The 27,141-nt window shown below is 39.4% G+C and overlaps 2 protein-coding genes across 3 annotated transcripts; one reads left to right on the top strand and one right to left on the bottom strand.

Annotated features, from left to right (window-relative positions):
- The first annotated feature begins 950 nt into the window (after positions 1 to 950).
- ube2z (ubiquitin-conjugating enzyme E2Z) lies at positions 951 to 10,902 on the top strand. 2 transcript variants are annotated; one of them, XR_008323355.1, is made up of 8 exons: positions 951 to 1,763; positions 3,277 to 3,349; positions 5,421 to 5,608; positions 5,748 to 5,859; positions 6,431 to 6,543; positions 6,633 to 6,723; positions 8,013 to 8,926; positions 8,962 to 10,902. XR_008323355.1 is itself a non-coding variant. In XM_053337840.1 (7 exons), exons 1-7 carry the CDS (start codon positions 1,324 to 1,326, stop codon positions 8,193 to 8,195), a joined length of 1,200 nt encoding a protein of 399 aa, XP_053193815.1. In that variant the 5' UTR covers positions 951 to 1,323; the 3' UTR covers positions 8,196 to 10,902. The 2 variants fall into 2 exon arrangements, 1 of the variants encoding a protein (XP_053193815.1); XM_053337840.1 differs by having other exon boundaries at positions 8,013 to 10,902.
- Positions 10,903 to 12,199: 1,297 nt separating this feature from the next.
- Positions 12,200 to 19,513, bottom strand: LOC128378344 (NACHT, LRR and PYD domains-containing protein 3-like). Its single transcript, XM_053337830.1, has 7 exons — positions 19,434 to 19,513; positions 18,299 to 18,583; positions 15,320 to 17,189; positions 15,029 to 15,202; positions 13,646 to 13,819; positions 13,472 to 13,518; positions 12,200 to 13,018 (listed from the first exon to the last, which is right to left on the bottom strand). The coding sequence occupies exons 2-7, from the start codon at positions 18,576 to 18,578 to the stop codon at positions 12,468 to 12,470; spliced, it is 3,096 nt and encodes a 1,031-aa protein (XP_053193805.1). The 5' UTR covers positions 18,579 to 18,583; positions 19,434 to 19,513; the 3' UTR covers positions 12,200 to 12,467.
- Positions 19,514 to 27,141: the final 7,628 nt, after the last annotated feature.

Raw genomic sequence — 27,141 nt, 5'->3', positions numbered from 1 at the left:
AATTAGCCTGGAAAAATAATTGACAAACTTTCTCAAATGTGTTGATTCTTATTTTGTAGTGGGGAATTTAACAACAATGTCTGCAGACATTTCATTTGAATACTGTGAAGAAATGAATGGAAACAAATGGCTGCATGGGGGTCAGAGCATATCCAGCAATTCAAACATCTAAAACACTACAGGAAGTAGTGTTTTATTTTGTAGTAAGCCACTGACACATGCAAAAACAGGTTTGGTACTATAATGATGTATGTAAATACGCAACAGTTAATCACCTTACAATACTTGTTATGTCCCTGTTGTATTTAGTTATCACATGTTAGCAAGACTGCATTAGTACCCCCAAGGGCCCCTGGGCATGTCCCCTAAACACCTTTTTATTTTATTGTGATTGGATAATGCAGAGACCTTGCAACTCCATATTTTGTTTTGGACATACTAGGTCTCTAACAGTGACTATGATTATCAACATCGAGAGAATGGGTCATGTCTTGTGTTGTATTTCTGTAGAGCCTGATCAAAATAAATAAATAAAACTTAATATCTTGCAGGATTATTTTTTTTTTAATCTAATGATGTAACATGAAAGTAAATCGACGGGTAAATTTGGGCACTAAAAGGACACCATAAAGAGGAGTATGTGAGGAAGTGGTACAAATTAGGTTATACATAATAAATGTCTTGATTGTGATACTGCTAATGCCATCACAATATCTCTGTGTGGCTTGGACTTCATAATATTAAAAAGAGAGATTTAATCTGATCTGAACATTATTCAATTATTTTTCCATACATTTGTTAATTTAATAAGTAAATGTTTAATGTCGACCTCTTCTTGCTGTGATATTCGCAACGTTTATTTTGAAGCTCCCCACCGGATGTACTGTATTGTATCGTTTGACCGGAACTTCACCACATAGAAATCAGATCCTGAAGTTGCGTTGTACGAGCGGACTGACAGGAAAGTGCTCGGTTGAAAATCAAATATTCTCCAAATATATTCCTTCTAACTGATAACAAGCGGGCGGCGTGTCGATTTGTAGGCCGCGACGAGGCGGACGAGCTCATTTCGCTGACGACTTGATACTTTTTTTGGAGGCCCGGGGGAAAGAGCCAGTTAAGCTAACGATACATAGCCACCATGTCGTGGGAAGAAATGCCTTGTTTTCTGGCCTCGCCTCTGCGCAGCTCGCCTGCTCTCTGATCCCAGTGGACAACAAAACAAGTCGAGGTAACTTCGCACTCGGCTGTCAATGTAGCTTAGAGTTAGCATTATAAATTAAGTCAACACCAGCGGTTTAACACAGGCTTGCTAGCCGAGCCATGGCGGACAGCTTCGGAGAGGAGTCCAGCGCCGGTGCCCTTGGTTTAGGCGTTACCGGACAGGGCGGCGGAGCTTCGCTGCTGCCGACTTTGGCCAACTCTGTAGCCAGCGGGGCTCACTCCAGCTCCAACCCGGCCTCCCCTCCTCCCGCTGCGGCCGCGCATAGTGGCCTTACCGCTTTGGTTGCACCTATGTCCGCTGTCACAGCTACCACAGCCGGGTTTGGGAACACATTCACCCCCGGCTCCTCTCCACCGGTCGTGGCCGTGTCTCCGACCCTACACGCTTCCTCGCCTCTCCCTGGTGTGGGGCTAGGGGTCGGCGGGGTGGCAGGAGCAGGCCTCCTGTCCCAGATCCACGCCACTTCCTGGGACCCGACCCTCAGTACAGACTGGGACAACGAGAAGGCTTCCCAGCAGTGCATCCTGAGGATAAAGAGGTAATACAAAAAAGAACAAATGTGTCTGTGTTGTGTGTATTTAAGGAAGCTGAGGCCTAATGGTGGTGAGTAAAAATCGAAAGTAAAAGCTTATCATGAAGTTGCTGTCATCACTGTCGTTAAACTTTACAAAGGACAGAAAAAATAAACAGAACACTACACTGACAAACACATTTATAAATAATAATCGTCGTTTAATTGTTGTCATGTTGCCAAAACATAGTAATCTGCTTAAGTACAGTTTGAGCTACTTGTAATCTACTTATTTCTATCTATTTATTATTGTGATGTTCCTTTCTACATCTCAGAGGGAAATATTGTACTTTCTACTTCACTACATTTATTTGACAGCTTTAGTTACTTTTCAGACGAAGATTAGACACAACAGATAATATAACAAGCTTTTAAAATACAACACATTGTTAAAGATGAAACCAATGGTTTCCAACCTTTTTGTCTTTTGACGTCTTACAAAAAGCAGTCGGCTGCTGAAATGAGTCGGCTCACATTTCAGATGTCTATGAGTTGTTAACAGCTCCACCAAATAGTGATTTTTCCCTCTAAACTTCTCACATGCTTTCATTTCAATAAATGTTCAAATGATCCAATATTTCAGCAAAAATCAAAGATAGAGAAAAAGTTCAAAAACCAAAAAGAAGTTGTTTTTTTACTTTCCTCTCCCATTAATCATCTCACCAGCCCTCACATCTATCTGCTGACCCTTTGGAGGGGCCCCACCCCTAGATTGGGAACCACTGGACTAAACTAGCTAACTATATATAAAGTAGTGTAAACTAGCTCCACCTCCAGCAGCTACAACAGTAACATGCTGCTCTAACACTGATGCTTCACTATTAATAATCTAATGATGTCATATATAATAATATATCACTACTTTTACTGTAATACTGCATACTACATCACTCATAATACTGCAGTACTTTTACTGTAATACTGCATACTACATCACTATAATACTGCAGTACTTTTACTGTAATACTGCATACTACATCACTCATAATACTGCAGTACTTTTACTGTAATACTGCATACTACATCACTATAATACTGCAGTACTTTTACTGTAATACTGCATACTACATCACTCATAATACTGCAGTACTTTTACTGTAATACTGCAGTACTTTTACTGTAATACTGCATACTACATCACTCATAATACTGCAGTACTTTTACTATAATACTGCATACTACATCACTCATAATACTGCAGTACTTTTACTGTATTACTGCATACTACATCACTCATAATACTGCAGTACTTTTACTGTATTACTGCATACTACATTGGTGAGACGCCACTAGCTTTAAGTCAAATAATACATTTTCCTGATTTGTGTGAACATAAAGATTAAGATCAAAATTTTAAATGTTCCTCTACTTTTACCGAAAAATCCAAAAAGTTTTGCTTTCTTGCTGTTTTTCTTTCCATGTCTACAATCACTTTGTCCTCTCTGCAGTCTCACCTGCCTCCCTCTCTGTGTCTCTGCAGGGACATCATGTCCATCTACAAGGAGCCTCCACCAGGCATGTTTGTCGTCCCTGATCCTCAAGACATGACCAAGGTAAAGTGTCAGAGGCTTGAGAGATAAGTGAATAGATATAAAGTTAATGAAGTGTAGCGTATTGTAGTCTGGAGACACATGAACCAGTCAATCAGTCAAACTTTATTTATACAGCAGCTTTCATACAAGTTCACGTAGGTCAAAGTGCTTCACAGCTGATTGACACGCTGATAATAAGACAGAACAAGGAAGAAAAACAAAGACAAAATTGAGACCAGAGAAAATAAGAAGGCTATAAAAAAGAGGGAGAGAGAATTGATGCCACATTTTCTAATGATGCTTGTCAAATATTTAATTTCACTTTATAACAAATTATTATGCTGTAGCAGCTGCCATCACTGCCATAAACATTCTCTTCAAAATGTGATACAGTTCCCATTGTTGATGTCTCTAATTCCTGATTCAGTAAATAGAAAGGAGCAGTACACTGTGTGCCATACATACATTCACTGCTGTCCTTTGTCCATTCAACTGCAATATGAAACATAAGTGACAGTAAAGCTAACTGGTCTTGATGAGGGTCAGTGTGTGACCAACAGAGACGAGTGTGTGAGAGTACGCTATTTACATTTTTTTCTTTTATATTTGATCCTTTTTCTTAATTCAAGTTTAATATATGTGTTTTTAGTTTCTATTTATTTATATTTACTCAATTCCCAGTAAAATTTCCTCTTTCCTGCACACTGATGTAATTTAATACAATGAAGTTTATTGTAAAGCTGTAAAATCTCATGACCTCTATTACATACAGTATCTTTGTCTTTGTCGAGTGTTTGATAACCTTTACAGATCGACCGATACTGGATTTTTGGGGCCAATACTGATATTAGAAAGTGAAAAAATTCCAAATATGGATATATTGGCCGATTATTTTATTTATGCAGAATATATATGTCTATTATAAACACACATTTTTTTCATAAACACTTGTGATAACGATTTCTAATTGAGGATATTTTACAGTTAAACAATAAACACTGCACTGAAGCAGTGAGCTTCACTGGGAATTCACTATTATTTTACAACAAAAAATATTTACATGTATATTAAACTTGAATGAAGGAAAATGATATAGATAAAATGCTCCCTAAAAAACTGATCAGTGCATATGGGAAAACATATGCACCCAAAACCAGTATCAGTCGAGCCCTAATATGAACTGTACGCTGCATTTTGGAAGTTAAATAGACAATCAAAGATCTGTGAATGCAGCACCATCATTAAAAATAGATGAGAGGTCAGAAACACGAGCGGTTAGACGATCTGACAGGTTGAAAACAATCCTACAGGTCAGTCAAACTTATTTAGAAGAGAAAACAAAGACAAACAGTACAACTACTGCTCTGTTTGTAGTAAACATCCATCTCAGACTAAATGAGCAGAAATACTCATTTTAAAGAGAAGATGAACTGAAAATATGATCCAAAGATGAATTCCAGCACATTTATCCACATCTCAACATCTCCTTTTTCCGGATGGAGCTCTGTTTACGATTAGCAATCTCCATAGCAACTGGAAGAACTCCCATTTGCTGACGAAGCCTGTGAGCTGCAGATGAAAAGGCGCTGGAAAAAGCCAGTAAGCAGACCTTGAGTTTCGACGATTTCGTCAAGTTTTCCAAAGAAGAGGACGTTAATGCTTAACAGATAAATTCAATTAGTCCTTGACTTTTTAGAGAAACTGGGATTTGACAGATAATGTGGGCATGTTGGCCAGTGTCAGGGTTTTTAGCACCATGTGTCACACTGATTGTATGGATAGGAGATTCCAGTTTAACCAGAGTGAAGTTTTTAGGTCATGGAATCACTGAAACTTCGTCATCCTTCTCATTTGTTCATTTTTCTCCCTCGCAGCAGGATATTTTCTGCTGTTTTCTAGGTCAGATTTTCTGCACTGTGGCATATTTTCTTATGATCTCTCATCCATCCCTTTTGTGTTTCTCTCTCTCTCTCTCTCTCTCTCTCTCTCTCTCTCTCTCTCTCTCTCTCTCTCTCTCTCTCTCCCTCTCTCTCTCTCTCTCCCCACCCTTCCAATGTGTCTTCATGCTTTTATTTCCTTCTTTCCCCCACAGATCCACGCTTTGATCACAGGGCCGTTTGACACCCCGTACGAGGGGGGATTCTTCCTCTTCCTGTTCCGCTGCCCCCCCGACTACCCCATCCACCCCCCACGGGTCAAACTCATCACCACCGGGCACAACACAGTGCGATTCAACCCCAACTTTTACCGCAACGGCAAGGTCTGCCTCAGCATCCTGGGGTGAGTGCTGCTTAATGCCAGAATTTTGGAATAAACTAAGGTTGGTTGGTCATGGTGAAAAACATTAATGTGTGTGTGTGTGTGTGTGTGTGTGTGTGTGTGTGTGTGTGTGTGTGTGTGTGTGTGTGTGTGTGTGTAGGACATGGACAGGTCCAGCATGGAGTCCAGCTCAGAGTATCTCATCTGTCCTCATCTCCATCCAGTCTCTGATGACGGAGAACCCCTATCACAATGAACCTGGCTTTGAGCAGGTATTACTGTTATCCTTATTTGTAAATGTGGCTCAGAGGCTTGACCCCCTAACGGCACATTGTAGGATTTTAAGGTGCTCATTTTGCGATAAGTTTGTATTTGATTACTCATTTGACGATATGTAAAGAAGGGGGTGTGACATTATGATTTGAGAACGGCTGTCACAGCTGTCAATCATGACATCACAACCCCTTTTTTTTTATATCATTCATTAAAAACAGTTACTGTACTGCGCAGACTCTGGCTCCAAATGATGCCATAAAAACAAGATGGCCGCTCCTACAGATGTGATATTTTGGCTTCACTTTGTGACAGGAAGTGGAGGAACGTTGTCCATATTTATATACAGTAACTGGGTCACACAACACCTAGCAGAAATGTCTACAGTTTTGTTATATAAGTCTCTTTACAATTAAACAAATGTATTACAAAAGCAAATGAATAGACAAATCATTTAATACACCTCTATATGGGCTCCATTATTTGCACAAAGCAATATAATCAGGTGTGATGTTCAATGACTAATGTATTTTATGAGCTGACCCGATGTGTTGTGTGTATGTGTTTCAGGAGCGCCACCCAGGGGACAGTAAGAACTACAACGAGTGTATCCGCCATGAAACCATGAGGGTGGCTGTGTGTGACATGCTGGAGGGCAAAGTTCCTTGTCCTGAAGCTCTGTGGTAAGATCAACCTCCTCTTCCTCCATGTGTTCTCAGCCCTCTTCGTCCTGCCTATCAGCTGATAGATGTCTGCCTATGTGTGTTTTTAGGAGCGTGATGGAAAAGTCCTTCCTAGAATATTATGATTTCTATGAGGGGGTCTGCAAAGAGAGACTGCATCTGCAGGGACAGAACATGCAGGTGACTATATTTATTTTAATTTTTTTTTTCTATTTGTCAATTAACTTTGTATAGGTTTAGTGAGAATGTGAGGAAAGTCTGTGAAATGATACAAAGATTTTCCAATATATGTACTATACACTGTTTTGATAGTGACTAGGAATCATTAATAAGGGAGCAGAATGTACTTGCACAGTTGGTTATGTTTTCTGTGGGGAAATGCAGAAAAAACAGTTTTTATTTCTTTTGAAAAAACACATGCATTAAGTGGTATCTTCATCAGTGAGGATAGAAGGATTGTATAGATACTAGTACTCCTACTGATATGCATTGGTCCAGAAAAGGACAAAATTGAGAACATGAGTTTCATTTATTTACAGTCCTGTCAAAGGTTGGACACACTTTCTTATTCAAAGGAATGGAGAAATGTGTTCCTGTATATTTTCACATAGCAAAATATTGTTTCCAATGCAGCAAAAAGATAAACTAAGATAATCCTTTATTACTCCCATGGTGGAGAAATTTACAGTATTACAGCAGCAATGTGGAAAGTAAAAATAGAACAGCATCAGCAAAAAGAATCAAGAACAGTACTCAATAAATAAAAACAATAGTAGAAAAAAATATAGTACAAAATATTAACATTATGAACAAGAGTAATATTGGTGTTGTCAGAATGATAATATACCTGAGTGAACAACATTTAAAATACCAAAGTCTAAAGTCTAAAATAATATTTTTTACATCACAGCACTGACGTTAGTCTAGGAAGACTGTAGGAGAGAAAACATCGACCTCATCCTATTCTCTGTCAAACTCTGTCTTGCTGCTAATGTAGTTTTATTGCTTGGCCAGTACCACTGTTAGAGGGAGGAGGGGTTGGGTTGGACCTCAGCTGAATCGCAAGAACTACACGAATTTGCACTCCTGTCCATTCCTCTGATGGCAGTTTAACATGTTGGTTTCATGTCTGAATAAGCAGCCTGGTCAGTTTAGCATGAAAGTCATAACGGCGATCTCAGTAGATTGGACTTTTTAACACGACACGAGTCTTAATGGAATGCTTTCAGATTAACAAAAGCTGCAGCAGCACAAGATAAAACATGCAGAGACAGAGAATAGTAAGCCTCGTTCTGTCTTCTAACAGCATTGTTATGAATTGAATTGGTTGTTATCTGTCAAGCACACAATCAGAAGTCTGTATTTGGTAAATTGGACTGCAAATATGCTCGTAGGATGCAGCAAACTGAGGAAATTTGCACTCAGCTCACCTCTATATTTCTATGTCCCCTCCAACTTCCTCTACTCAGGACCCATTTGGCGAGAAGCGCGGTCGTTTTGACTACCAGGGCCTCATGGCTCGCCTCGGCGCCACTCACAGGCGAATACGTGAGAAAAACCTGGCAGAGGACGACCACAACGACGACGATTCAGACTCAGACACCAGCTCCTCGGGGACGGACCCTGACAGCCAGGGCAGCTCCCAGCCCTGACTGCCTCCACGGTGCTGGACTCAAACCCCCGGTCCAAGAACTAAATACAAAGGGACCTTTTTTGTTTTGTTTGCAGTGGAGGAACAACATCACAGAAGAGAATGTGATGCCTATGTTTCAGGGTGAAGGACTGGATAATAGCTTCTGTTGTATGGCTGTTACAGAGAGAGATAGAAAAAAAGATTGTAGTGCTCTCTTGACATTGACCATACTGCATTGAAAATGAAAACCATCCGCTAGTCAAATGCTGGCAAATTTGGCCCGTAGCGGTGCATTTATGCTACTTTTGTAGCTAACCAGCTATCATTTCGACGTCCTGCGTTATTCTAAAACTGGAGGCGGCTGTCCAGATGCCTGATAGATTTTAAGATCAACTGGCCGTTATTTGCTTGAAGATCTAAATGGTTAGTTTCATTGCTTGAACCTTTGAATGCACTGTAGGAATGGACACAAGCACATATGGCAACATCCTAAGGCAGTCGTTCCACACTGACCCACAAACCCAAACAGAAATCTAGTCTTTACAGCTCTATAAAACATTTTTTATACCCTTTACTCATGCAAAGTCTATCTGGTGGCGATCTACTGACTTGGGCTCTTAAGTCAAGGCAGGTTTGGACCAGACGAACAGACCGTTTACTGACTGAGTCAGGGCTGAGTTGGCTGGACCAGTGGAAGATGACGGTGTTCTTCAAGGCAGCACTCTGCAGACTCTCCTTCAAAGTAGCCTGGTCTTCAATGAAATGAAGAGGGGAAGTAAGGAAAGATGAGCACTTATGTAATGGACCTTTTGCAGTAGAAGGAGGTTGTAGGAAGCGATCATTTGCAGAGGCTTCGCAAGTCACGTGCCTTGTCTCCTCTGGCCGAGGTAAAGCCACGCCACGGCTCATTCAGACTGGACCTCAGCTGCCTCCATAGCCGGGCCGCGTAAAACATCAGCAGCTCTAAAAACAATGATTCCTGTGTATTATATGAAAAAAAATGAAAAAAAAGAGAGTTCTGCTTAGCTTTCAGCTCCAATAGTGCTGTTGAGTTCACAGTAAATCTGTTTACCAGAGAAGTTGTTTAGGAAAATGTCACTTTCATTGACATCCAACCATTTATACCCTTTCTGTTCTACTGTTTCCTCATTGTGCTGAAAGGAATGATCATTTGCAGTATGTAGGACGCTTCATTCAATTCAGTTGTTCTTGGGGTTGTCGGCTCTAGTGATTAACCAATCAAGACACAAATCAAACCATCCTGTGTACTCTAGCTAGATTCAGATGGGCGAATGGAGGCAAGACAAGAGGAACCTTCTAGATAACTGTCCATGTGTTCACACTGCAGGTAGGGCAACTGTGTCCCTTTTTATACAGGACTAAATACATCAAAATAAAGGTAAACTGAAGGTAAATCAAGTGTTTCAGCTGCTTGGTATTTTTAACACTTTGTAAACCCCCTAACTAATAGCAGTTATTTCAAATGCACCCTAACCCACCACTAGGTGTCAGGCTTGACACAGATTTGGTTTTAGGGGGAAATCAGGCACTTACTAGCCAACCTTTCTCAGCTGACACTTTATTTCTATCTATGCATGTGTTGTGACCCATCACGACAAAGGAAACAAACGACAAACCTGTTAACAGAGTTGCTTGTAGTGTGAACACAGTCAGGGCCGTTTTCTAGAATCACAAAGGGACTTGTTTGACGAGTAGAGAAGGAAGCAGAGTTTGAAGTCTATCTTAATACAATATACGTACATGGAAAGTTATTTGCACCTGTCATCATTTCTCTTATCTATACTGGCTGTGAAGTGATACCTCGTGTCTCAACAAGAAATCTTCGTTCTGTGCAAAAATCCTTCCTAGTTCAGCTTAAGGTAATATAAACAGGTTTCTTCTTTTTCTTTTTCTTTTTCTTTTTCTTTTTGTCTCGGCATCAAACTTTTATGAAACTACCAGACGCAATGTTTCATCACAGCTCAGTAAGTAAACATAAAGAGTCTCAAGATTTCTGTGGCTAATTATAATTGCTAAAGCCACAGGAGCTTCAGCTGAACATTGGAATGACAACTGTAGATTTGATCCTCTATCTTACTATGTACTCGTGTAAGGAGAGGATCACTGCATGACCAGTATGGAGAGTAGGTATGATAACTCAACTAACTATTTTGTATTGTGTTAAGATAGACTTGTGGAAAGCAGAATCCATCTTTAAATCCAAATAGATTTTCACAGCTTTCCAACATGGTGAAAAGAGGTTGGACAAAGAAGTTGGATGCTTGTGTTTGTTTTATGTCCTGTCTGCCTTCCATTGTCCTCCAGCGTCTGCTTTTAGCTCTCTATAGCTATGTTGATGTTAAGAAGAGCAGCGTGCCTCTGACCTCTGGTCAGGTTAGACTCTGCTGAAGATTAAAATGGGATTACTAATATAGGGCATTCCTTTTTATTTGTTTTATTATGTTATAGAATGGTTATGAAAAGCAACTCCTAGCAGAATATATGTGATTGCCAAAATGTTGATTGCAACACACTTCCTCAAAGTGGAAGTGAAGAAATCATATCCCTGTTTGGTTGTGTTGTGTTGTGCTTAAAGCAGGGTTCTTCTGTGGCTCTATAAAGTCTGGATTACTGACAGAAGTGATCATTTCCAGGTCTTGAAAAAATGTTGGTATTGTACAGAAGTTCTGGAAAAGTACAGAATAAAATGTTGTTCAGTCCTGATACATGTGACTAAGACTTTTTGTTGTTGTTAATAAGAGTTCTTCATGGGTCCAAAGTGACCCGTGGTAAGCCTACCCAAATCCTATGTGCATTTATTAAGTTTCAAAACAGAAATATGATCTAAATATGGCCAAAGGACAGTCACCTTATACAAATGGATCCAATTGTAATTAGCTCCAATCAAAATGCTGAAAATTGTATGTTAGTTGAAGTGTAGAGCCAATGTAATGTAATGGCATACAGTTTGTCCATAACACAACTGACAGACTAGAGGGGAAAGCATTTTTCCTTTTAAAATATATATTTTTTTTAATTAATTCTTTAGCTTTGAAACTAGCGAATATATTATACAGTAGGAATATATTTATCATTTTATTGAGAAAGCACTTCTTAGTTTTAAAGAAGACAAAATAAAACGGTTCATAAGAAAGATATTTATTTATGATGGTTTATTTAATAGGGGAAGATACAATATACATAGGCAGGCTAGAACAACGGTCTGATGCAAGTATCATAGTGTTTATAGCTAATGCTAATTTGCAACACCTGTCCCTATAGGAGGGCTGTTGTGAGAGTAAGACAAAAATGTTTTTAAAAATAAAATGGAGAATAAAAAGTAAAAAAGAAGTAAACTAAGTACATCATATTAAATCCAGTATAGCACAGAATAAAAAAGAAGACAAGCAAGGTTAAATATACATTAAAAACTAGACATGAGTACATTTTTGTTGCTGAATTCCCATTTTAATCTATCAATCATAAAAACACAACTGTCATTTTGAAATCGTACATACAAGTTATATAAGAAGCTACAGTATGCTACAACCCTCGACCTGAGTGCATGTAGACAGGCCTCATGCAAGAAACACTCATATGAAACTATTTTTTGCACAATGTAAAAGTGATTTAAGAGAACCTGTAGCCTCTTGTGGTATTTAGAATTTTCTCTAATGTATGAACAATATTTGCAGAAAATGTCTCTGTTCACAGGACAAAAACTTTACTTGACCATTTTTTCTAAATGAAACCCACAGACAGAGCTGCACCAATGATGCTAAAGATGAAGTCTCATGAAATTGCACCTCCTCATGACTTGGTGACATACTGTACATCAGGCTGAAACGAGAGATTTACAGCTGTTTCCATTAAGGAAGTTCCGGGTAACGTTTAGGAGGCGGGAACTTTACAGGAACATCCTCTCACTTGCAGTCTCCATTGCAGAGTAGGACCTTGATGGGACCCACCAGACTCTGGAGGTGACCTAATCATTCTGCAACAGTTTCCATCGTCACATAATCGTTGTGCAACAGTTTTGACTGTAACCTTCCTGCTATGCAGACATGCGCCAAGGAACATGGCCCTGTAAAATTACCCCGAAGTTCCTGCAGTGAAAACAGCCCTAGAGAAGACAAAAAATGGTCTTGCATATGTCTCAATTGACACTGATTGTTCCATTACAGCATAATCCAAGGGGTAATATCAAAAACTCAAGATGCACATTTCTTAGGTGTGTGATTTTGTACTGTCTTGTTTTAGCAGAAGTGTGAGTCTATGCAGACGACTCTCCTTATTCTGTCTGACACAGAGACACAGAGGAGTCCAACCTATTCAGATACTCAAACCCAAATGCAGGATAGAGGGGTTCGGTGAATGTGGATTGAAAGGTGTGGAGGTGCATCAGTGTGTCAGAGGAGACCCTGTAGAAGGACAAGATGCCAGCAGGCCAGTCCAGATACACCGCCAGTCTTTCGGGAACACGTACGACGGGAGTGTTTGTGACTGTTATTCGCCTATCGTTATGAAAGGCAAAGTAACGGTCACGAGAGCAGCACAAACTCCAAGACCGGTCATTGAGCCCGAGGCAGCAGTCGGCAGTTTCCTCTCTCCTTCTGATTCCCCTGTAAGTCAGTCCCACAGACACCCACCCCTTCCTCTCCACCTCCCAGTAGCAGCGGCCAGTCAGACCATCTGTACACAGCACTTGCTTCCAGTGGAGGAATCTCTCTGGGTGATGAGAGTAAGACTGCTCGTCTCTCACCAGAGTCACTGTTGCCTTGTCTTCAAACAGAGAGAGATATCTGTGTGCTGTGTTTGAGTCCAGGGTGAGTTCACAAGCATCTGATGGGGAGAACAAGAAACTATTCAAATGCTAATACTGATCTACTTTTTTGTCAAATGTGCAGACCTCTGATTTGGAAACTTAAAAAACCTCGACTGAGCGTATGATATAGATACTTGACAATATCATAGCACAGTATGTATAATACTTTATATGGCTCTACCTCAAAGCCCTCCTATGTTCATCTTATCTCCCCTCCCTCACCTGAAAGTCTTTAAAGGACAATACAACTAATGGCCGTTTTAATTATATTACAAGCAATAAGGTAATGAATATAAAATAAGATGTATACTCCAATGCCTATACACACATTCACACAGATTAAATATTTCAGTTTTCCAAGAGAACCAAGTCCTGCTTCTCAAAGGTATCATACAAGGGCCAAATACATACAAAGTATTTGTTATGATTGTTTTTTCTACATTCATACATCAAGCTGAATACAAACTTACACTTCCTCAGTCCAGATTTCAACCAGCGCATTCCAGCATGGTCCACACTGGTGGAATACACAAAATCAGACTATTATATTTTCTTTTTACAAGCAATATCACTCATAACCCACTGTTTGAAATATTAAACAGTATGAGATTACAGCCTTCTATCAGCCATTCCGCTCTACATACCAGAGAGTGTCCAGTCTCCACTGTGGATCCTCCAGTCCTGCAGAGAGCATCATCACCCCAGAGTCTCCTGGATGATTGTAGCTCAGATCGAGTTCTCTCAGGTGGGAGGGGTTGGAGCTTAGAGCTGAGGCCAGAGAAGCACAGCCTTCCTCTGCGACCAGGCAGCCTGATAACCTAAACACGAGAGAGAGAGAGAGAGAGAGAGAGAGAGAGTGTGTGAGAGAAATTTCAACACTGGAGACAGCAAGACCAATTTAAACAGTCAGCTGATAATCAAAATGATCTTTCCTGACCTGAGAGTTCCCAGTCTACAGTGTGGACTTGACAATCCAGGGGAGAGCAGCTTCACTCCTGAATTCTGCAAGTTGTTGTTACTCAGCTCCAGCTCTCTCATGCTGGAGGACTGCAAGCTAAGAACTGAAGACAGGGCTTCACAGCTTCTCTCTGACAGGTTACACAAATTCAACCTGAGGAATTTGAATGAAAAAAGCAAATATGACAATAAAAAGTCAGACTAAATACAGATTGGAGAAGAGTGATATAAACATAAAATTCAGTTTCCATGCTTCCATGCCTGAAAAAGGCTTTTCCCATGTATTTTTTCCTGTCTGATTTATTATATGGTTATTAGTGCATGTAGTTTTCTCGCAATGCATGTTATTTTAGTGAAATAGATACCTTAAAGATTTCATGTCATTATCAAAAGAAGTGTAAATCTAAGAGCATATTTATCAGTTCACATTAATATACATTTTACCTTCAATCATCACTTGTGCTTCATATTAAATGTAAAGGCCTCAGCTAAAAACTGGGAATTTTAAAGACATGGGCCCAGACAGGGAGGGTAAAGCAAAAGAGCCTATTGAGCTGCAGAAGAAAATTTAAGAAATTAAGAAAATAAAGCATTTGTTGCCTCATACACAGAATTAAAAGTTGCTGCTGCTTTGATTATGAGCACTTTTCTTTACCTGTCTGTTGTGAGTTTTGTTACTTGCGCAGTACCTCTTTAACTAGTTCTCTCATACCTCTACCAACACCCCAGCATATATTTTAAGAATCCCAAAATGATTTAGAGTTAAACTGAAATTTCATGAATGTTGACCTGAGAGTTTTCAGTATACTGTGTGGATTCTCCAATCCAGCACAGAGCATCTTCACGCCCGCGTCCTCCACGTTGTTGTTACTCAGGTCCAGCTGCTTCAGACTAGAGGACTGCGAGCTGAGAACTGAAGCCAGAGCTTCACAGCTTCTCTCTGACAGGTTACAGCCACTCAAGCTGAGGATAGTATATTACAACCAAATCAATAGATGCAGGGTGCAAACATAAAACATGTTATGATCAATTACAAATGACAAATTATTGTAAAATTGAAGTGAACTGACCTGAGAGATTCCAGTTTACAATGTGGACTCTCAAGTCCAGGACGGAGCAGCTTAACTCCTGAATCCTGCAGGTTGTTGTTACTCAGGTCCAGTTCTCTCAGGCTGGAGGACTGCAGTCTGAGAACTGAGGCCAGAGTTTCACAGCTTCTCTCTGACAGGTTACAGCCACTCAAGCTAAAGGAAGAGTTTATGTCAAATATAAGATCAGCCACAAACTACTATAAACTGGACGAATGGTACTGTGTGATGTGCTGTTTTTGCTTTTAGACTTTATAAGCTTTATAGACCTACAAGAATACAGTAGAGGCCTTGACCACTGGCAGTAGCCTCAGGAGACCCTCCTCTGAAGCAGCGTACTTCCTCATGTCAAACACACCCAGGTTCTTTTCTGATGACAGTAAGATGAAGGCCAGAGCCGACCACTGAGCAGGAGACATTTTGTCTGTGGAGAGACTTTCTGAACTCAGGTACTGCTGGATCTCCTCCACAAGAGAATGATCATTCAGCTCATTCAGACAGTGAAAGAGGTTGATGCATCTATCTGGAGAGGGATTCTCATGGATCTTTTCCTTGATATACTGCACTGTTTCCTGATTGGCCTCTGTAGTACTTATTGTCTGTTTCAGTAGGCCCTGTAGGGTTTTCTGGTTGGTCTCCAGGGAGAGGCCCAGAAGGAAGCGGAGGAACAAATCCAGGTGTCCATCTGGACTCTGTAGGGCTTTGTCAATAGCAGTTCTGTGGATCTCTGCTACTGATGGTTTGCTGAAAAGCATCTGCACACTTTGAAATTTGTGTTGTTGTTGCTCCATCACATTTTTGTTTCTGTTAACAAGTGACTGCACCACATAAACAGCAGCCAAAAACTCCTGAATGCTCAGATGGACAAAGCTGAACATCCTATCCTCATCCTTGACCTTCTTCCACCTGTGCTCCTTTTTAAAGATCTGTGTGAACACTCCTGAGCACACTGAGGCTTCGTTTAAATCAATACCACATTCTTTGAGATCTTTTTCATAGAAGATCAAGTTCCCCTTTTCCAGCTGGTGAAATGCCAGTTTTGCAAGTGACTGAATGTACCGGATGCTCTTCTCTTTGCCATACTTCTCTTTTGTCTGTCTGATCTGAAACGCCAAGAATTCAGTGTACAATTCAGTCAGAGTTTTGGGTAGCTCTCCTCTCTCACTGGTTTTCAAAACATCCTCAAGAACTGTAGCAGTGATCCAGCAGAAGACCGGGATGTGGCACATGATGTGGAGGCTTTGTGAGGTCTTGGTGTGGGAGATGATTCTGTCGACCATCTGCTCGTCTCTGAATCTCCTCCTGAAGTACTCCTCTTTCTGAAGGTCAGTGAACCCTCTGACCTCGGTCATGATGTCAACACATTCAAGAGGGATCTGATTTGCTGCTGCTGGTCGAGTGGTTACCCAAAGGCGAGCAGAGGGAAGCAGTTCCCCCTTGATGAGGTTCGTCAACAGGACTTCTACTCTAATTGACTGTGTCACATCAGTAATGGGAGTTTGGTTACTGGTAAAGTTGAGCTGAAGGCGGCTTTCGTCCAGCCCATCGAGTACAAACAGTAGTTTGAATTTACTTTTATCATAGTTGGTGTTTCCTGAAGCCTGTAGTTCTTTGAAAATGTAATTAAGATCCTCCTCCTTGATGTCTCTCGTTTCCCTGATACATTTGTGAATGAGCTCTGCAAAACGAAACCTTCTCCCCTTCAGTAAATTCAGCTGTCGGAAGGTCAGGGGGAATGTGAGATGCACATGTTGATTGGCTCTTCCTTCAGCCCAGTCCAGGATGAACTTGTGTACAAGGAATGTTTTGCCGATTCCTGCAATCCCACTGGTCAGGACTGTTCTTACTGGTGTGTTTTTTCCAGAAGGGTGTTTGAAGATATCGTTGGGTTGGACTGGTTTCTCTGTTACCTCTGGTTCTCTTAATGCCATCTCAATGTAGCTGACCTCATGCTGCCTGGTGATGTTTACAACACTCCCATATGTGACGTAGAGTGGTATGTAGACGTCATCCAGGTGTTTTTTATCCACCCTTTCTGTCCACCCTTCTTGTGCACACATAAACCTGTTCTGGAGGTGTGATTGGAGCATGCAGTGGTATGATGCAATGAGTTCTGGCGGGTCAGGTTGTAGCTCCAGCAAATCTACGTAGAACAAATGAACATGGAAGAAGATTACATATTAAAGCTGGCTATCCATAAAAAATATGGTGTAAAATTTGTGGTTACCCAGACAGAAGCCTACCAGCTTGACACAATTGCTTCTTGGTGGCGACAACATTCAATTTACATAATGTAAGACCAAAAAGGACCAGAGGATTATATACTGTGTTGAACATTCAGTTCAAGAGAATGTAAGGCTTTTTGGAGGACACCTATGTTTTTTGTTCACGTTTTCAACAACCGCTGCTTTCGATACCAGATCGGCTCAGCCTGACAGACCGGCTCAGGGTCCCAGCTGTGCTTGCGCAGAGTAATGATGACATATTTACTTATGGTCTTATTGTTAGATAAAGTTTGCTAATATGTACAAAATCTGCCATGTGTGTTCCACAAAGCACTTGGCGGGGTAGGGATTGAAAATCTCTGAGGTGGTATGTCTGTATTTGCCCTGCCTGTAAATAATTTGTCAATGTTTATTCATAGGAAAACTAATTTATGAATTATTTGACAGTTTTATAATAACTTACATTCTTATAATTGCTTTGAATGGCTCACAAGTGATTCACAAAATACATACAAAGATTATTACGTAAACTACTAATGTTAATATTTGTTTATGAATATTTCATAATTGACCATTTGCAGATGACTTAAAATATATCTGTGACATGTTAACATAGTTTTAATCATTTACAAATGTGTGTTAATGCTTTGTTCATGGTTAGTTCCTCATTAACTTAAGTCCTACATGAGAGAAAGAGAAAATTACTGATTTACTTTCAAATGCAAGATTTGGTGGCTAGTACAGTTATTTAAGTTGTATACAGAAATAAATACCTGTTTAAAGAATAAAGCATTTGACTTACATAATTAAGAAGAAAGGAGATTTACCTTCAGTCTGATTGCTGGTGAGTACGTGAAGAAGAGAAGCAGCCTGTGGTTGAACAGAAGATGCTTTCCTGCTGTCTGAGGTCTCTGCAACACCACGAACATTCACTGAGAGAGAAAGAAAGTCAACGTCCTGACACCTACTTTTTATACAATCCAGAGGGTTTTTTTTTTTATTACATGTCTCACATTTAATAACTTACATGTAGCCTCTGAGCTGATGCTGGGCAAACTCTGCACCAGATCATTCCTGTTGATCTTCTTCAACACTTTCTTGATCACCTCCACGGACTGTTCCCTGTAGGTCTGCAAAATCAGGTCCAGTGTGTCCAGTCTGTCAGCCTTTTCCAGACGACTCTTTCGAATGGCTGGGAAGTCTTCGAGGATTTCAGCTTGCTGCAGGAACCACTTAAAGATCTTAAATTCCTCATCTCCCAGATCATCCAGTGTTTCCAGGAGTACCTCCGTAACTGCCGTCATCATCAGTCCTGGGAATTTCAGACATTGTTTTTACCTCCAATAGCAAGATGATCAAAAGGGAATCTAATCTCACCTCACCTCACAACATTGTTCTAACAATGAATCCTTAACATATGGAATGAATAACTTTTATTGCTAAACATGTCTTAAGGATGTATCTGTTATGATGAGCCAACCATCTCTAGGAATTGGATGATTCTGCATCTCATCCAGTGCCAATGCAGCAAGTATTTGCCCTTTGTGGAGCAAGATGAAGAGTAAGTGGACACTTCAAAGCATATCTAAGTACAAATTACTACTAGTACTAATAAAATGGGTATGTTCTTTAAAAATGTCATTACTTGGTTGGTGTTGAAGTTGAATATAGGGAAGTAAAAAAAAACAGGAACTAACGTCTGATTTCACATTGTATAATACCTGTTAAGCAATCTTCAACTAAAAAGAATGTCTTATTTTTTCCACTTTTATTTATCACCATATTGTATTATAGAAAGTTTACTCTCCTGGCTGTCTTCTACTGAGTGTTTTTCTTTGGGTTTCTTTGCTGTTTTATAAGGTTTTTGTAATCAAGGAAGCTTGACGGCTGCAATGTAGAAGTTTGGTGGAGCAGTAGTATTCTGCTCTTGAAGTATCAGTAATGGCATACACATATCATTTTCACATCATAATAATACCATAACATGTGGCAATCTGTGGACCACATTCTAGCAACACTAACAATAAACTATATGTTCTCAAAGAAGGTTCACTTGTCCCTAAAGTCACAAATCACATATAACTCTAATGAATATTCAAATGTACGACTGCACTTTTATGTCACTCTTATATACAATTATAGAATATGAGGCAATAACTCACATCCAAATGAAGTGATTTTCATTCTTCATCCATACAGGAAACACTGACAGATGCTGCTGATTGTTCCTCAGTCTTCTGTGTCTGTGTGTATTGTGGCTGTCACATCCTCAAACCTTCACTCTTGCAGTGGCAGTGTGTCATATGTACGTCCAGGGCAGAGAAATATTACGAGTAGTACAGTCATTGTTTCCTCACACAGTGTGTACACGTCTTGCTCCATTCCTCTGATTGGCAGCCAGGCATCCTATCACCAACATTATTTAAATCCTAATCCATTTATTATTTGCTAAGCATTGACTGATGATATATTTACTGGCAACACTACATTGCTGGAAAGAGGTGTTGCCAAGTAGGCTCAGTTCAGAGAAAAACACTCTCAAATACAAGTGTACAGATCAGGTAGTTTTTATTTTTTCCCACTAGATGGAGAACTTGAGCTAAATCCCTCACACAATTGCATGGTAAATATAGTATGTAGCTGAAATGATGGCTACAGATTAAATTTTGACTTTTATAAAATATTTTAATTGAGTTCTTGTTTAACCAGTCACAGCATTAAAAGGCTGCTTTTATATTAATGCACCAATAAAATAATCCATCAATACAATATGTAATAATATATCACTCACACCATGACTGTGCTGCATAATACATTTAACTGAGAATACTTGTGTACTTTTACTTCAAGTAATGTTTCAATTAATAACTTGTGAGAGAGTAGAATTAAATATTACTGAAGTAATAGATCTGAATACTTATTCCACCACTCAAATTAAGTCTGATAATCATGTTAATACCTCAATAATTTACACAGTTTATTGTAAACCAGGGTATGTCGAAGTAATCTAATCAACGTTACTGTTTTTACTAGTTACATACTATCCTATTCCCGTAAATATAATTGTTTGCTATGTTTGATATATTATCACTTTGGAACAATTCAAAGATTATTTGTCAGTTGTACTAACTATTATTTATTGTCCTCCATCTTTTAGAGAAAGTGACAGAACAGGTTTTAATATAAGCGTATTCAACAAATTCAAAGATGACTCGTCTTCCTAATAATGTTTCGTGTTTACCTCACTTGAGCACCTGAGCTGCTGCTGTTCACTGTGGATGAAAAGCTGAGTAGAAACGGCTGACTTTTAAAAAGAGACTTAGTATAGTCTTAGTATGTTTGTTACGTTGCTAAATGCTATATTAGCCTTGTACTGGAGAGAGGGCGTGTCAAGGATCAGGTCTGCTTTAAGATCAGAGGGGACATCATTCCAACAGTCTCTGGACAAGAGTGGCCTTCCAGGCAAATACAAGGCCTGGGGATATCAGCACAGGTTCCTTCCAAGACTGCTCTGGCCACTGCTTGTGTATGAATTCCCATTCTCCACCATGGAGACGTTAGAGAGGAAAATCAACTCCTACCTTAGGAGGTGGCTGGGTGTACCACGAAGTGTCTGCTCGATTGGACTGTACAGCACAGGCAGCAAGTTCCAGATGCCAGTAACATCTGTGATTGAGGAGTACAAGGCAACAAAAACAAGCCAGGCCATGATGGTACAAGACAGTAAGGATCGTAGAGTTCGCCAGGCAGTTATCGAGGTCAGGACAGGTCGTAAATGGTCAGCCTATGAGCACTGAAGGAGGCAGAGGAGCGCGGGGATCATGCCGATATCGTTGGGGACGTAGCCCAAGGCAGGTTGGGTCTGGACTGTAAGCCTACCACCAGGGCAAGCTGGAAGAAAGCTAACACGATTAGAGTATATAATAATAAGATTTATCATGATCAAATGAGAATTTTTCTGTGTGTTATTTTCCATGAGAGCAAACAATACATTCTTCCAAATTAAAATAAAACTATTTTCAACAATAAAAGCACAAAGCTTTTTCCCAGAATATCCTCACAAACGGGCAATGCCAAAATAAATGTAGTACAGTTTCTGGACATTCATAACAAAAACTACAAGTCACATCAACACTCTCTTTTAAATGTCTTTTTAAGATAATTTTAGCATTTTAGCCCGATAGATAGATTTTCAACTCTATCTATCTATCTATCTATCTATCTATCTATAGATAGGTGAGGAGTTGAAAATAAGTTACCTTCACTTTATTGGTGATTAAGTATCTTAGTCACCTCTAGATCCGCCCCTGACAACAATTTGGCTAGCGGCGTTCCCATGATGCACCTGTCCCGCAGGTGTACTTGTGAAACTCTCCGCCAAAATCTGTGCCGCGCGCACGCAGAGATATCAGCGCGAGGGAGGCTCGAGGCGACGCACAGGTTTGAAGACGGGCTTGATAGGAGGAACAGGTGTTTGAAGAGCCAGCACAACCTCACAACAAACACTTTCCAGGTGAGTTCTTCTACACAGGAAACCACTCATTTTACCGCTTCATTTGACGCCAAGTGAAATGTTTGATCATGTTTAAGTTATAAAACGGAGATTTTAATAATCACGTTGTAGTTTGGTAAACGGCGTGCACGCGTTATGTATCGGCTCTTTTTCTTTACAAGAGAAGCAAAATGCAATAACTTGGTAACATGCATTACCTAGTTTAATATATATATATGTAATTATTATTATGTATTAATCACAGAGCTTGCGCGGACGATTTTCTTTTTCTGTGCATGAAGGTTGAAAAAAAAGAAGTCAAAAGCCCAAAAAATATATTTAAAATGCGTCATGCTGTTTCTCCCTCTGTGTCTATGGCGGTGTTGTTCATTTAGCTTATAAAACCTGTTTTTTAAGCCTCATATGCCCTAAGAGAAGAGTAGAATACAATGATTCAATAGTACTTGAACGAAATATGCTGTGCAGTTTCTAGAAAACGGTTCACACATTGTTCATGCCGGTAAGAGACAGCCATGTTTAAGTAGTTCAGTACTGTGTAGTGTAAAGTTGGGAGGGAGTGGGTGCTCTTCTTTTTTGCGTAGTCTGGTTTGGCAGATTTCTGCACTGCTGTGTTAACGGGTGTTTTATGTGTTTTTGTCTTTGAGAAGAAGGTATTTCTTACTGTTTGTACTGTTCATTGCCCCTTCTAATGTGTCACTATTACATTTGACTAAATAAATATATCCTACTTGGTGATGTTTGGAAGAACCCAGATGGTCATATATGACCATGTGTTCTGAAGGTATTTTGATAATCCTCAAAGTCTTCTTACCATTTGGATAAAAAGATTAAATCTGTTGCACAGATAAAATAAGAATAATATGTATACCTTAATTTTAAGGTTTTTTTTACTCTAACTTTTAATAAACATCTTGTTTTTTATTTTGTAATTTATTTGACGTCATTTAAATATTTTCTCTTGCGTGCATTTTTTTTCTTTTGTCTTTGTTTTTATTCTTTTCTTGTTGTCACATGTATTCTCAGCTTGTCAATCAACTCAGCAGCAACAGGTGTTGTTTAATGATCTGAGTTCTTCAGATGTCACCAGGTACATCTAGAGGAAAATGGGATGATTAGCTCTGTGACTTAAATGAAATGGTAATAAATAGGACTGGTATTATTTAAAAAATGATGATACCAATCCAAGTAGCCTTAAAGTGATACTCATACCAATTGACTACTTCATTCAACACCCATCATGAAGACGCATTAAAATGCAACTTCAGACCCCATATGGGGTGTAGCTGCTGTGACAGTGGGCCAATCGCATGAAGTCGAAGAATGCTTGTGTTGATTGGCTGTGAGCAAGTCCATACAAATAGTCATATCTTTTAGTGCTGGGTGCAAAAAGGATCTATTGCAGGTATCATTTTCATACTACTTGGTATCAATTTATTTTGGTCAATACCTCCTTAAAGCTATCAAATACCAATACCCAGCCCTAATAAAACATCAAAGTCTTGCACTCTCCATTCATAATCCACAAAAATTAGAGTTGTGTGTATTTCTACGATCCCTGTACCATGTACTGTGAGCTATCAATGAGTTTTAGATGTTTATCACACAATAGGCTTCTAGAAGCTTCTTAGAGCTGCAACAATGATATGAATGATATCAGCAGACAATTAATGTGCAACTGTTTTGATAGTTGATTATTTATTAGTGTGTTTTCAAGAAGAAATACCAAAGATTTAGTGATTTTAAATTTCTGAAGTTTGCAGATGTCTTGCTTGTCTTTAAAATAGTAAATGTAATATATTTTGGTGTGTAGAATGTTGGTTTGGTAATGAAAACCTGTGATAACATCATCTTGGAGTGTAGAAACATTTTATGTATGTTTCATAGTTTTGAGGTTTCACAGATGAAGCCATTTTTTAGAGAGAATGATTTGGAAGATTTTAATCAATAATGAAAAGTTGTTCTTGTTAGGTCTTGTTTGAAATATGATATGAGTTTTGAAACCTATTACTTGCACTGAAAGTTAGACATATTTATCTAAGCATATATATTTAACAGAAGCCAAAGTTCTCAAATGTTAAATGCTGTTTAAAACACAAGCAGCTGTGTAGGAACACTGACCAAATAAAATAGCCAAGAATTACCCAAATTTTGATCTTGAAATCAGAATTACCTGACGTAGCACTGAAACAATTAGTCAACTAATCAATCAGCCGATTCAGAAAAAATCTGTCAACATTAATTCTCGTAATCAGTTAGTTATTAAAGTCAATTCTGAAGAAAATAGTACAAAACACTCCAGCTTTGTTCCAGCTCCTCAAATGTGCTTTTCTGTTTTATAGGTAATCTGAATAGCTCTGGCTACACTAGTGCTATCATTAGCTATGATCACATGATTATCTTGGAGTGCCCATCATATCTGAAGTAACATTAGCCTGAAAAAATCCACGTTTCTCTAGTAGAGACATCCTGTCTACAACTGAGGAACAGTCATCATTACACTATCATGTTAAAGAGGCTGTTTTAACTCTAAGCTAAGCTAAAAGCTCAAAGCTATTAAACAGACTAGCAATGAAAGGCTAGTGACCTACTAACACAGTGCTGTTTCATAAAGAAAACTCATCTAGTGGAATGTGAACTGAGCACAGAAAATGGTGTAGAGATTGGAGCGTAATGTAGACTATACATACATACATACATACATACAAGATGTAGTATGAGTATGTTTACCTCTAAAACATTTTAGATATGTAAAAGCATTACATAATATCGTTGGGATCAACTTGTTTATTTACTTAGTTTGTCTTGGCTGCATCTCTACAAACATGTAAGATGTGTGATGTGATAGTGATCACAGCTTTATGCAGAACTTAAAGTTTTCAGGTATAGAGCAGTTTTAAATGAATAGAATACTTCAATACATTGTCCACATTTCCTCCTGGGTTACTATTTCCAGTCTCTTGCTCTACTACACTGTGTGCAGAACCATTCACCAGAAGATGGCATAAATGATCCCCAGTCCTTTTTTATTTTGAAATAGTAACTATATTCAATTATGAGAAGATGTTTTTTTTTTTTTTTTTTTTTTCAGACAATAGAGAATTGTCCACGTGCACGTCCACCCATCTCTAGTTGGGGTAACGGACACATTTCATCCATGACCAAAGAAGAAATTAAGTTTAATCAGCAGTTCTAAAGGCTGCTAGACGAACCTCTATTATGATGTAAGGTTTTTTTTTCTTTAGCATAGACTGCTCAGATTTTCATGTTATAGGTGCTAACAGAAAATCACAAATAGCCAGAAACTGAATTAAATGAAGGAGTGCTCCTGTTTCTCTAATGAGTGGACGTGCCTGTCATTTGTATCAGCAATAATGTGAAAGCAGTCAAGTCTTCACTGCAGGAATCTATAGGTTGAAACTGCCTGAAGGACTCCATTTTCCCCCTCTGCTCTACGTATGATTGCAAAACCTCACCCAGAACTGTGGCATTGGGTGGTAAACAGTTTTGTAAACTGTGTGCACCTATACACACTTCCCACCAAACAGCCTCTGCATGTTGCTCTGGTACATTCCTGGGGGGAGGGGGGAGGAGGGAGGGAGGGAGGGAGGGAGAGAGTGAAAGATGGAGTATCTAGAGTGAGAGAACCAGTCTGTTCAGGTCTCAGCCCTGTCTGAGGTCACATACACATGAATGTGACTGTACAGACTGTTCCTTTAATCACTCTGCATCATTCTGATCAATCTGTTATGCTTTGCTAAGGTTGTACCATTGTTCTCATACTATCAGATCCTATCTGTGCGACGACCAGTGTGCTAAAAGTGTTTTCACATATGATCTCTGGATAATGTCTCCTCTGTTTACTACTCCATCAGGTTCAGGTGAGAGGTGCAGGAGAGAAAGTTTAGCATTCTGAAGCTTTTCATCAGAAATAAACTGGATTTGAGTCCTCTTTTCCATCAGTGCTAGCTTCACAGCAGAGTGTTAAGTCAAAAGATTGCAGCTTATCCAGCACCAGTCACAGCAGCTGTGGATGAGAAGAGGGTTGACTGCTGAAAGTCAAAGCCGTCATATATAAGTTTAAGTTCTGCTTGTTCAACAGTTTTTTTTGTTTTTTTTATCAATTACTTAGTGTACTGACAGATTTTGGTTACACTTATGGCAGTGAGCAAATGACCTGCTGTGTTAACACATGGGTTCAGTGGGACATTATACAGATGTTGTACTGGGCAGCTGGCACGTTAAAGTCAGTTTGTCTGTCGGGAACATTTCAGGGTTGCAGTGCATATGTGTTAACATGTATGTTTTGCTCATGATACTAACCATTCATGAACTTCTGATGATTCTACTCAGGAATTCAGCCAACTGTCTTCTCTGAAGTAAAAGCCAACAACAACCTTCCTCCTGCATATATGATCATGCTTTGATTCAGAGAAAGAGAGACCAACAAACAGACATGGGGGCTAGTACAGCTCCCCAGTGGAATAAGATTTTACCCATTTTTAATAGTAATGATTTCCATCTACACAGTTTAATGATAGAATTCTGTCTTCCAACTGTGAGTGTTCTTTGCCATTTAAGCAGCATGTATGCTTTTATTTGCTCTTGAATACAAAGTTGATTTTTCTACGACAGGTAAAGTCTCTAGGTCACAACTTGTCCTGAGTTTGGTAGGTAGTAGACTTTGTTAGAAGCTCTAATCATGTGCAGGACCTCTGTTAGACATACTTTTTTTCATTCCTTCCTTCTTCTTATCAATACATATTTTGCGTAGATATTATTACTGATGTTTCTTTCTTGAATACACCTTACCTACTATTATGAGAGGTTGGAGAGGGTGTTTCTTAATGATCTCACCTCAGTTCCTTTTTCCAATGAGCTAGCAGCTATTGGGCATTAGAAGAAGTGCATATTGCTACTCCAAATTTGCTTTAGACCAAGTTCAAACTGATACATTTCAATGATGTTAGCTTAGAGAGCAAACCTCTGAGCTAAGGTCAGCTTTCACCCATCTCAGTGCACTGTAAAGACTAATCAGATCTGACAGGACAGCAGATGTAACTGTAGTCACTATATCTTTCAACAGTCTCATTATAGACGCCTGCAGACATCTGGATTTGAACTCAAACTAGATGCTCTGTTAGCGCTCAGCATTGGTAGCTGCTGCTCAGGCAAAATGCACTCGACTTAAGTGAGGAATATTCCAGAATCACAACATTCAGACACTGTAGCCATCGTGCACCAGAGTTTCAAACTGATCTGAAACCGAAAACCTTGTTTTGTGAAAGCACTTCGAAGCCCGCAGTGTGAGTGAAGGGAAATATGTTGTTGAATCAGTCGGTGGAATTCAAACAGTCAGT

This window comes from Scomber japonicus, chromosome 18, assembly GCF_027409825.1.
Source record: "Scomber japonicus isolate fScoJap1 chromosome 18, fScoJap1.pri, whole genome shotgun sequence".
NCBI lineage: Eukaryota > Metazoa > Chordata > Actinopteri > Scombriformes > Scombridae > Scomber > Scomber japonicus.
Note: the sequence above shows the minus strand (reverse complement) of the source record. Positions and strands in the feature narration are given on the sequence as shown.